Genomic DNA, 13,143 nt, shown 5'->3' with positions numbered 1-13,143 from the left:
TTTAAGTGACTTTTTTAAAAAAGGAACTTCTTTTTGGTCTTGCTCCTAACACTTGCTCCTATTTCTAAAAAAGTCTTTCCCAAAGCGTTTATAGCAGTGCACCATAGTTCAACGTTATGCGTCCAACTTTCCTTTCAAGGGAGACAGGAAAATGGCACACACAAACCAACACAATGACTGCATTCAGATGATGATATCTAAACTTAATAAACCAAATAGGATGAAAAATGAAGCTGACTTAGACCATGGGCTCGTTATCCTGGCTTCTTCCAAAAGTGGCAACCGTAGTTCCCAGGTTCAGATGAAACAGGAAACAATATCTAATGGGAGACACCTTGGTTTGTTTATTAGCTCATGCTCAGCATATGCATGCCTACAAGACCAAAAGGCTCATTCACATCTTGATTTATTAAGCCATGACATTATAATCTAAACTCTCCCAATCAATTTATTACATTATCTTGTCTTAACAACTGAGAGTGAGAATGCAATGGGTTTTTTTTGCAGTTGAAAGCAATCATCAGCAGTACACATAGCGATGTGTAGCGATCATCTATTCCTCCTCCCATGTTATAGTCCTTCTAAAATGCAGGGGGCGTGTGTGATGAATCACTTGAAAAATGCTTCCCTCCCCGGTCTAGGAACAGGTGCCATCCACTAGCAGATCAACACACACTGGAGTCTACCCTGAGTCAAGAACCACGGTATGTATATTTATGGTAAATTGCTGTGTTCAGTCATCCAAAAACTCCTCCTCCCTTACATTCTAAATGGACAAGGAATACTTTGAAATATGCCGGATGAGTTACAAACACATTTGGCATCACGAAAGCTTCTTTATTTACAGCAGATCAAAACAACAAACATAGCTAGTGTGAGCAGCAGCTTCACACGTCCTCTCTGTCCGAAAGCAGAGAACAAAGAGAGAAAGTACAAAAGCACACAGAACGGAAGTAAAGTGTCTGGTTTCCGTTCCCACACTCCAAACATTATGGAATGTAAACAGTGGATCACAAGATCCAACAGCAATGAGAGAATGAAATTACTAACAATAATGTCACCTATGGCAGCAAGGTGAAAGTATCGCAGGCCAGCAGGGAATTATTGTCTCCACATGCTGTGAGTCCAAAATGACTCCCAGGCTGTGCACCTGGTCCTTCAGGGGCACAGTTACCCCATTCAGGACCAGGGAATCCTCCACACCTGCCCGCCCCCTGTCCCCCAAAAACAGTACTTCTGTCTTGTCAGGATTCAACCTCAATCTGTTAGCCGCCATCCATCCTCCAACCGCTTATGTTGCTTATGCTTATGTTGAAGTTCACAAAAATCCTAAGAGAGAACAAGCAACCCAAAATCCAGCTCTTCTTGTGAGCTCAGTATAGAATCAAGTGTTGAGCAAAACGCTTTTAGCTTTTCATTGGCAAGAAGGTGCGCCATCTCCTTAATCCAGTTTAGCTATTCTCTTCTGTATTCTCTTGTTCTAGTTGGGTACCGTTTTAAATGGGGCTTTCAGAACTGCACACAGTTGCTGAATGCAATACACAAATGTGCTGATCCTTCGCCATCAAGGTTTGTGCTCCTACACCTGTAACAATTCCAGCTTTACTCATTCTCCTACCAATTTCCAGGAAACTGGAAGTTACTATTATTTATTAGATTTCTTTTTTTCCCAAAGGAGCCCAGGGTAGCAAAAGTAGGTTGACAAGACTGCGATTTCCTGGATTGTCTCTGGTAATTTTCTGAGAATAGATACTCCGACTACATTCCAATCCACAGGTTAAAAGGTTGATTTTAAAACATTGCATAGTAAAGTAATGCATCGCTCATGATCATCCTTTTTTAAAAAAATATAACTGCTAGGTAATATTAATTAAGAAGCCCATAACCCATTCTGGCAAACATTGGATTAAGCAGTTCTGTGTTTATAGAACACTAGCTAAAATGGCGATAGGCAACTTGGCTGGAATAAAAGAGGTCTGATCCTGATCTGGGCTTGACTTACGCACCAGATTTATAGCACATTAAAAAAAATATTGTATGCTAATGGGCAAAAGAAATTCTTGAAAACTGACCCTGTAGAGGGGGTGGCACTTGTCCCTGAAACATGGTGCCAAATGAGCGTAGATCTGCAGGCTGTAGTAATAACTTGCCAGCTGGAGAGATAAAGCAGAAGGAGATTGCTTTTCAAAGCACTTGTTGGCATCCACCACCTGGGAAGGAAAAAAAGGAGAGAGTTAACATCACAATGGCAAGCTCAACAAACTCTTTAGTAGTTGCTCTTCAATGCTCAGCCGGTAGAGCATGTGACTCTTAATTTCAGGGTTGTGGGTTCGAGCCCCGCGTTGGGCAAAAGATTCCTGCATTGCAGGGGGCTGGAATGGATGACCCTAGTGGTCCCTTCCAACTCTACCATTCTATGTTTTTATGAATGATGAGATAGAGACACCAGTGTCAAAGAAGGTACTCTGGGAAGAAGAGAAGGGGGTGTGGCATGTCAAGTTGTTATTTTTTAAGCATCTATTTAGTAGACCTATATATATATATATATATATATATATATATATATATATATATATATATATATATATATGCAGGTTTTGGTGTCTTCGGGTGTCTTCCCGTGTAAGAGTCGGGGTGTCTGGGCGACGTTTCGACGAGGTCTCACTCGTCATCTTCAGGCTGGAGCTTTCGGCTTCTTGTTACTGGAACAGAGCAGAATCTGGTGTTTGAGTTCCTATAAATACTGTTGAGGGGTGTGGTGTATAGCCTCCAACGTTCTGGGCAGAGAGGAAGTTCCTAGATTAGTGTGCCTTTTCTTCTTTTGTTCCTTAATTACTTGAGGGATATCTTGAGTGATTTCATGAGTGATATTCTGAATACCACTGGGTGGGTCATTAAGTGTAGATTAGTGGTAAAGCTTTCGTGTCTTGACCTCTTGAGCTTGTGAAGAGTTTTTCTGAGAAGATGGCTGTGCTGCATTTAGTTGTGCTCTGGCTTGGCTTCGTGTATAGGGGCGAGCTGTAATTTTGTGCCTTGTGCCAGCCAGATCTGTGTAGGGATTGCAGGGGGGTGCAGCATCAGGAGGTGCCACTATAGTTTGGCTACTGGATGGAGTCTGTAATATGTCTGTGGAGAGGGTCTGGGTTTGGGTCTGGTGTGGTTGATTGGTGACGGCGTTCTGTGTGCCTCTGGTTCTGGTGTCGGTTTTTGTGGGGAGGGCTAATTTCCAGATGTCAGGCAGGCGGGACGTGTCGTCACGCTTGTTCATGTTGTGAGGGTGTTTCTCTATCTCGATGGCTTCCATGATTATTCTCTTGTGGTGATGTTCCATGTTAAAGAGCAATTTGGAATCTGCAAAATTAATTTCGTGTCCTGTTTCTTTCATGTGTTGGAAAAGAGAGGAAGTTTTTTCTTCTTTTTTGACGGCATTCTTGTGTTCTGCGATACGTGCATTTATTCGTCTGTTTGTTTGTCCAATGTACGTGGCTGGGCAGACTTTGCAGGGTATTTCATAGACCCCTTGGTTTTCGAGCTGGATTTTGTCTTTTGGGTTTCTGAGGATATTGGCTATTTTTTGGTTGGTGCAGAAGGCTGTTTTGATATTGTGTTTATGGAGGATTTTGCTAATTTTGTCTGTAGTGCCCTTGATATAAGGAAGGAGGGCCATGCCATTGTTTTCTTCAATGGCATGGCCCTCCTTCCTTATATCAAGGGCACTACAGACAAAATTAGCAAAATCCTCCATAAACACAATATCAAAACAGCCTTCTGCACCAACCAAAAAATAGCCAATATCCTCAGAAACCCAAAAGACAAAATCCAGCTCGAAAACCAAGGGGTCTATGAAATACCCTGCAAAGTCTGCCCAGCCACGTACATTGGACAAACAAACAGACGAATAAATGCACGTATCGCAGAACACAAGAATGCCGTCAAAAAAGAAGAAAAAACTTCCTCTCTTTTCCAACACATGAAAGAAACAGGACACGAAATTAATTTTGCAGATTCCAAATTGCTCTTTAACATGGAACATCACCACAAGAGAATAATCATGGAAGCCATCGAGATAGAGAAACACCCTCACAACATGAACAAGCGTGACGACACGTCCCGCCTGCCTGACATCTGGAAATTAGCCCTCCCCACAAAAACCGACACCAGAACCAGAGGCACACAGAACGCCGTCACCAATCAACCACACCAGACCCAAACCCAGACCCTCTCCACAGACATATTACAGACTCCATCCAGTAGCCAAACTATAGTGGCACCTCCTGATGCTGCACCCCCCTGCAATCCCTACACAGATCTGGCTGGCACAAGGCACAAAATTACAGCTCGCCCCTATACACGAAGCCAAGCCAGAGCACAACTAAATGCAGCACAGCCATCTTCTCAGAAAAACTCTTCACAAGCTCAAGAGGTCAAGACACGAAAGCTTTACCACTAATCTACACTTAATGACCCACCCAGTGGTATTCAGAATATCACTCATGAAATCACTCAAGATATCCCTCAAGTAATTAAGGAACAAAAGAAGAAAAGGCACACTAATCTAGGAACTTCCTCTCTGCCCAGAACGTTGGAGGCTATACACCACACCCCTCAACAGTATTTATAGGAACTCAAACACCAGATTCTGCTCTGTTCCAGTAACAAGAAGCCGAAAGCTCCAGCCTGAAGATGACGAGTGAGACCTCGTCGAAACGTCGCCCAGACACCCCGACTCTTACACGGGAAGACACCCGAAGACACCAAAACCTGCATATATATATATATATATATATATATATATATATATATATATATATATTCTTTCCCTTCAAAGAGCCCCAGGGGTTTCTTCTCATCTCCACCCCAACTTCTCCATGTCTGGGAAGGCTTCCCTGAACAAAAGCGTTTTTAGCGGGTGTGGAAAAGAATATAGTGAACTGAGAGCTCTTAAGCTGAACCAACCCCAGACAGCATTGCATTTGGCACCAAGGAATAACTGGGAGTGCATTTTATGGCTCCTGATCACAACCTTTGCAGCTGTGTCTTTACTTGGTAAATGTTGAATGTGCAGTGGGTGGCAGGGCTTTGGGAAAGCTGCCTAACAAGCCAAATTGGGATCCCTGCCAGGTCTAACTGGGGGGAGGGGGGGAAACCAAAGGTACTTCACCACTTTCAAAGTGTTTTCTAGGGTATAAATTTTATAAGGTATAAATAAAGCAACAACAACAATAATAATAATGAAATAGGATGCTCCTAGTTTCATTGGAGAAATGTTGGAGGGTATGAACTTCTGGATTCAGACTGAAGCCAAGCAAATATGTGAAATATTAGAGCCGTCAAGTTTGACTGTAACACTGTAGACATCTCAGCTGTGAACATACCTGAGGTAATGCAAGTAAGTATGCAAGGGACAGGGTCATGTCATTTGGCAAAGCTTCACTGGCCAGCTGCAACAGCACTGCAACAGAGGAAAATAAAAAATAAAAGCTTTCAACTACTGATCCCACTCTGCCCTTCCCACATACCAAGATTGGAAATTTCCTCACTTGCTATATTTCTGAAGATTCTAGATTTGTGTTTTAGTTACAGGTTGGTAGCCGTGTTGGTCTGCCAGTCAAAACAAAATAAAAAAATTCCTTCCAGTAGCACCTTAGAGACCAACTAAGTTTGTTCTTGGTATGAGCTTTCATGTGCATGCACACTTCTTCAGATACTTCTTCGTATATGAAGAAGTGTGCATGCACACCTAAGCTCATACCAAGGACAAACTTAGTTGGTCTCTAAGGTGCTACTGGAAGGAATTTTTTTATTTTGTCTAGATTCATGTGTCCTGCATGCATTCAATTAAGCACTGATCAGTGGGGCCAAAAACAGATAATGTGTAATTAAAACTGCAAGCCCGCTTTAGCTTAACTCCCAGCCAAAGTGTTTACGCGTTATCAGAACAAGATGAAATAGTGCCGTGGCAGATGTTAAAACAGAATGGCTGGAACATCTCTCATGCTGATTTACAGCACCAAAATCGGCTGGCTGTAAAACCACAGCCACAACGTAAGTTATGAACGTTTAGGAAAACAGGCAGCAGAATAGCGTGAAATATGTTGTTTCCTACAGCCTGAACATCTGTATTTCTTATCACCTGCTTTTTATGTGCCACGAGACTCAATTATTAATCAACTTTTTATCACGAGGAAGAAAGCAGCAAGCATTTTGCCGTTTTACAAATCATTACAATGGAAGAGTTATGGGTGTACCTGGAAATATATGGTTATACACAGCAGCAGGCTGGGATGCTAAATATTCCTAAACTAATGAAAGGAATTAAGTAGCATTGGCAATTATTCCTAAGCCATGCTGATCACAGGAAGCTGACTTATACTAAGCCAGATCACTGGTCCCTCTAGTTCAGGGGTGGCAATGTGAGGCCTCCGAGATGCTGTTGGGCTACACCAATGACCTCAATTCAAATATAATATTGTATCTATTCATAACCAAGAGTGCAATCTTATGCATCTCAATCTTAAGTCTTACTGTGTGTTTATGATTGCAGGCTAAATTTCTCTGGTACTCAAACTAGATCCTATATTCCTGACAGTATCTGTAGGTAACAAACATCTTAAAAGCAACAAACATCTCAATTTTCTAACATCCTAAACTTCTTTGGAAATCAGTACAGAGCACTGCAAAGTGATATTTGGCGCAGGAAAGGAGGCCATCCTTAGAAGAGCATCCATTGCAGAAGACAGAAAGAAACGGCAGATATCAAGTCCTTAACTATAGCAACAGAGCTGCAGAGACACCCATCCCCCACCCCCAATTTTGGAAATTAACCTCTGACTCCTACTGCCCTGTGTTGTGAGAATGGTTAAGAAGGGAACACCATTTTGGTGTTCACATTGGAATCCACATTGATGCAAGCCATTAGGAAATAGACACAGACAAGAATACCTGGGGAATAATCTATCTATCTATCTATCTATCTATCACAAACTCACACTCTCACTTAAACTGCCACTAAAGTGGCTTGGCAATATGGCTAGACCAATACAGTGGAACCTCGGTTTTCGAGCATCTCAGAAGCCGAACGATTCGGAACCCGAATGCCCAATGCGAATACCCGAATGCATTTTTCCATTTTCTCCATTGAAATTGCTGACCGCTCATTGAGCCTCGGTTGTCAAACATTTCAGAAGTTGAACAGTCTTCCGGAACGGATTACGTTTGACAACCAAAGTTCCACTGTGTAGCTCAAGTTGGTGCAACACTGTGGCAGAAGATACAGATCATAGGCTTCATGTTGCCCTGGGTTTCAAAGAGTGATGTGGTTTTACTCTAAAACAAATAATAAACGTTCATGTCCTTCACGAAAACTGCATAAGAAACTCTAGATTTTTGTTAGGTTTTTCCTGTTTTCTTTGATCCACTAAGCGCTCTATTTTTCTTATTAAAAAGCAATGCTAGTTGTCTCCAGATCAGAATTTAGTAACACAATTCAAGACTTCCATGACAGAATTATTCTGTCATGTTTCTGTGGTTATCCAAAGGCCTCCATGGATACCATAATGGTAGGGAAATGGAGTTTCTCTCTCATAAGGCTTTTGCAATACTTCATCTGCAGAACTTTTCTTAAGAATAGCCATCACATTATTTCTTCTGTACAGTACAGAATTGATTTCTGGATTGGGCCCTTTTCTGGTGAATTATTGCACTCAATGGATCACACAATGGCATCTTATACACATAAATACACCAGTTTGCTCGTGTGCTTTGTCAATGGTGATTGATTTTCCTGGAGAGCCAATGCTCTCAGAACTGCAAGTAGCATTTATCTGCACGACATCAAGTCAGTTATAATTGAGTGGCTTGTATAAATGTCCATACAGGTACAATTGTGTTTAGCAGAATTAATTGGTGTGATTTTTCTCTTTTAGTAACCATGGCGGAATAAACAACCTTTTGAAAATTGCTCGCCAGTACAACTGAAGTGAGTGTTTTTTGTTTGTTTCAATTATGTCATCACATTTCCAAGTTTTATTAGGATGTTCTGGATCTACTGAATCCTGAAGACTTTTTTCTCATACTCCTCCTAAGATCCATGGACATCTCGATCAACTTAGACAGGACTATTAAGCTGTGTTAAAAAAACTAGTTTTTGTGGGGTCGAGTTAATTTCTCATAATCAAGCTGCCCTCATTTTTCGTGGCAAAACTTCCACGGCAAGTAGCATTGGAATATTTCCAATTTGGATGCACATATTTCAGCTTCTGAAGATGAGGGATGCATACCACAACTGAAGACTTCCTCGATTAGTTGACCATAGTTTCCCTTTACAGTCAAACCAGGAAACTATGATTAGCACATTGGGAATAAGCTAGGATCTAAACCCAACCTATGACTATGATTCCCTATCCCGATTTGTTCAGCTAATGGTAATCATTGTTTCCCAGTTTGGATGTAGTGAGAAATATGGAAAATGAATCCAAGAAGAGAGGAGGAGACAGGCAATATGACGACAGAACAGGCAAACATAAGTCTCGTGCATATTTCACCTTCTTGAGACAATACAAGCATCCAAACTGAGGCATCCTTTTTCAAAGGATACTTACAAAACACAAATACTTGTAACAGTTTAATTTTCAACTGGGAAAGAAGGTCGTTAAGAGCCCCCTCTCCACTTCCTCCCTCCCACTCAATGAAGCACAAAGGAGAACAGTGTTCGTTTTATGAATCACCAAGTGCAATCTTCATATAAAATACTTACTCAATTGTAATGAAAAGATCTATGCATTTTTAAAAAAGTGTGAATGCGAGGAGTGAATCTGAAGTCAAGTCAATTATAATTTTGGCAAGAAAAAGAAAGGAATAGTCAGTATGGGTTGTGATTGCAAAAGTGGACTGTTCTCTGCTGAGAGAGAGTAACAGCAAAATTACACATCACTGCTCATCAAGCTGAGGCTGTGTATCATATAACTTAAAAGAAAGCACCAAGAATATCAAGTTCCAAGCATGACTGCATTATTAGGAATGCATCTCACACAACTCTCGCTCACTCACACATACAAAGTTGCCAAGGCACATGTCAAGCTATCAAATTAATAACGGAAGTAGATTTATTTGCCCATATTACCTGTATACTGAATAAGGAGGATGCTTGGATGAGCAACCTGTATCACATAGCCACAGTTCTCCAACAAGTCAGTAAAATTAATGAACATGTGTCTTCTAACAATCAGAGCACCCTCAAACATTTGGGATTCTCCCTGGGTTGCAGAAGATTCTCTCCAAAAGTCCCTGATTTCTGATCTCCATTGTTAATTATTCAAAGACCACAAAGACCCATTAAAACAGACATTGCGACAAAACAGATATTGCAATGCAAGTCACGTCAGATGAAGAAGCAAGGGGGTGGAGAGGGATGTTCAATCAGCACTGACAATGCAAGCAATAATCTAGAATTCCTCCCCCAGAAAACTGTGCTCTGAAGAATGCGGGGTCCCATAGAAGCTTACAAGGGATTCCTCAAATGAGAAACTCAATAATGGTGGAGCAGCTTCTTAAAACTGCTGGCCACACCAATTTTCTCCCATAACCTTTGGGAGGGTGGTTTCTGTGTTCATTTACAATTCAAACAGCATGGGTGTGAAACTCAATGTGACTGCCCAATGCCCATCATCCTATGTGACCCCCACACTGGATTTTCTTGGCAGATATGCAAGGCTCCCTCACTGGACCAGCTCTTACAGTTTCAAGGTAGAAATTTCAAAGATAAGTGATCTAGACATAAGTTAGAACGCCACCCTGTGACAAATATATACCACCCACCCACCCATGAAGAAAGCAAATAAGCACACACTGTACCTTCTGTGGCAGGAAAGAGATAATGCCCTTCACTTTTAGTCTCGGCAAGCTTCCCAGTTCTCAGCAATACTTCTGCAAAACTTTCCAAAGGATTGTGCTGATACGTGGTATAAGTAACTTCATTCTACAGAACACAAATTTTAAGCACAAATTATAACCAGCGTTCGCTGCGTGTTTGATTTCTCTACTCTTTCCCGTTATTGCAATTAGGTGCCGTTTACACCAACCACTCTCTCGCCCTTGATGCTAATCAGATCTGATTAACTGACTAGCCAGTAATTTATTTATTTTTTATCCACGGGTCTCAAGTCTAAACACTCAGACTCGAAGTGTTTCATTGCCATTTGGTGAGGGGGCTTTGCATGCCCTCTCAACATGCTGAAAGAGGGCGTGAAGGGGGCTGTGCATAAATTCTGCCCTCTGCCTGTCCTCTTCTGACATTTGTGCATTCAAACTCTATCAGAAGGAGGACTTTCGTACCAATGTACCCAGCTAGGGCTTCTCCGCGCAAGGTGGGAAGCTTGCTGTAACAGTCCTCTCTGCACCTCCTTTTAATACGTGGAGGGTGGGTCGTGTGGATAGGCATTTATTTATTTATTTATTTACCAACTATTTAACAGGTCATAAACTTACATCTGCAAGGTATGGATCATCTATCAGAGATTCATAAAATGGATGGCAGCCTTGCTTTTCTACTGCTTTATTTGCTCCAGTGCTGCCTTTTAGTGCATCTCCAAACTCTTGACCCTGTTTAGGGGAGGGAAAGACGGAGAAGCCCAAATATTAAGACATCGTAAGCTCTTACCTGGAAAAGTCCTCACATTTCAACAAATGTTAAAAGACAAGATATCTTAACAGATGAGGGCACACGTTTAAGTAGTGATGATAAAAGCCTGTTACAGTCGTACCTTGGATCCTCAACGCCTTGAGACTAAAACGTTTTGGCTCCCGAACGCAGCAAACCCAGAAGTGAGTGTTCCGGTTTGAGAGTGTTCTTTGGAACCCGAACGTCCAACGCGCCTTCCACGGCCTCTGATTGGCTGCAGGAGCTTACTGCAGCCAATCAGAAGCCGAGCTTTGGTTTCTGAATGTTTTGGAAGCCAAATGGACTTCCGGAATGGATTCCGTTCGACTTCCTAGGAACCACTGTATTTGCAACACTCAAATTAAAATGCATGTCTAGGAGCAGGGCTTTTTGCAGCTGGAACTCACTGGAATTCAGTTTTGGCACCTCTCAGGTGGGCGCCATTGCCATTCTAAGAGAATGAGGGAAGTGTTCATGGTGAGTTCTGGCACCTCTTCTTCTAGAAAAACAGCACTGTCTAGGGTCCACGTGAATAACATGTCTTTGTACTTCTGATTCGTCTACCCAGGTCCCTTTAAGTAAATCAGTGTTAAGGGTGGCAGTAGAAAGCTAAACGTGAAGAATGAAGCAACAGTAAATTGCCATGGTCAAACAGCTGAAAGATAAGGGTATGGTTACTTCTTACATGTAATGGCCGAAGATAGGTCAGTGACTTCTTCCACCACTGTCGATCACTGACGGCATGCAGCATAGCTTTTGTGGTCAGAGTTGTATTAGAAAGGACCTTCATGGTTTTAGCTGTGGTCCACTGCAGTAGGTCAGCAGACTGACCAGAGGAAATGCTGGTGCCAACCTATGAGTTTATGCAACACACAATCCTTAGTACAAAGCTGACAAACAGGTTACTTTTTATTATAACTGGTGCAAAAACATGCATCGAAAGTCTTTCAAAGGTTGCAGCTGGGGCAACTTCAACCACCACACAGCTTGTAAGTGGCAGGATTTGATATAACACAAGCGCAGTAAACCCACAGACGCTGAATTTAGTACTGGAAATATTTTTAGCACTGCATTGTCTACTCTTGAATAATAATAATAATAATAATAATAATAATAATAATAATAATAGCCTTGCAGTTAATAGCCATTTATGTTTCACACTGTTATGAAAGTTTGTTCAGATTGTGCAATAGCGCTAGAAGATAGCAAACCGCTGATTACAACAGACTAATGAAACCAGCAACAGATGATATTATGGGCGCTTTGCCCAGTTACCAGTGATTGGGGAAAAGAGTGAGGACATAAAACAGCAGATTGCTCAGAGCAGAAATGTTTCGTTCTCAACTCCTTGAGTTTATTGCAGCTATAGTGTCCAAAGAGGTTCAGCAGTAAATCAGGTGGACTGAAGTTTCACTCAAAGGTTTATAGAAAATGGCATACTTGTCCATACAAAAGGCAATACTTTGCAGTCACTTTGAAAAAGGATATTTGAGTACTTCATGAAAGGCTGGATGCCACTCTGGAATGAGGACATTTTCCCCAATGGCAGGTTGAGTAGTACACTGAATATGTTTCTGATTACTTAAGAATAATATATTATGAGGAAGTAAATTAATAATAAAGAATACTACTTGTAAGTGTACGTAAAGTATGCCACTTATTTGAGAACCCTTTGTCATTCTCCTCTTCAAACACACGCTTGCCAATGTGTGCCACTTTTTTTTGGCAGAGAAACGCCTCAACAGCACCTCCAAAAGTATATCAGCCAAATCAGCACACCCTCAGCAAATAAAGATCAAGGAAAAGGCCAGTGGGGGGCTTGGTCCCTCACCCCCCAGTGGTACCCCTGACAGAACCCACGCACCCATATTCCTCCTGCACATATTGGCCAGATTGAGATGCAAATCAAGATTATGTTGAATGGAAGATCATGTGAGGAGGAGGAGGAGGAGGAAGGAAAATCTCTGGAAAGCACAGAAATACACCTATTGGTACCAACTAAGTATATATTAAATGACATCTCCTGGGAAGTAAATGCATGAACATCATATCACATTTCAGCTAGCATTCTATCTTAATTCCACTAATTTGGATGGAAAAGTTATGTGTTAAATGCTAAAATGTGTTAAATTTTAAAAAACCCATAATTGTGATGATGATTTGAAAAGCTGAAAGTATAGGGTAAGAAAAGATATCAAAAGAAGTATTGTGGTGAGGGGTTTTTTAAGGGGGGCTGGGGAGAGAATAACATTTCTATATGCAACAGAATGCCTAAGTGTGAAGCTTTCCATTATTAATAGTGGTAAAAAGATATAAAGAGGAGGCCTCCTGCCAACCACTGAATAATCAGTTGGAATTTTCAGTTCTTGCTTCTCTAACTGAAGGGACCCCATGCTGAGCAAAATATGGCAAAAATTCCACTCTGCTTAGAAAATAAATGGCAAAAGATGCACTGAGCTGTATTTAAAGACAGAACAAAGAAGCTA

The 13,143-nt window shown here is 41.4% G+C and overlaps 1 protein-coding gene across 1 annotated transcript in view; it reads right to left on the bottom strand.

Annotated features, from left to right (window-relative positions):
- Positions 1–13,143, bottom strand: part of NBAS (NBAS subunit of NRZ tethering complex) — a 199,559-nt gene that overhangs the window by 53,623 nt on the left and 132,793 nt on the right. Inside the window, exons 36-40 of the mRNA XM_082218421.1 lie at positions 11,343–11,510; positions 10,486–10,599; positions 9,853–9,976; positions 5,376–5,452; positions 2,073–2,210 (exon numbers count right to left, since the gene is read on the bottom strand). Coding sequence (XP_082074547.1) covers positions 2,073–2,210; positions 5,376–5,452; positions 9,853–9,976; positions 10,486–10,599; positions 11,343–11,510 — 621 coding nt within the window. The remainder of the gene's footprint in view (positions 1–2,072; positions 2,211–5,375; positions 5,453–9,852; positions 9,977–10,485; positions 10,600–11,342; positions 11,511–13,143) is intronic.

This window comes from Podarcis vaucheri (assembly GCF_965113315.1).
Source record: "Podarcis vaucheri genome assembly, chromosome: 3".
Classification (NCBI taxonomy): Eukaryota; Metazoa; Chordata; class Lepidosauria; order Squamata; family Lacertidae; genus Podarcis; species Podarcis vaucheri.
Note: the sequence above shows the minus strand (reverse complement) of the source record. Positions and strands in the feature narration are given on the sequence as shown.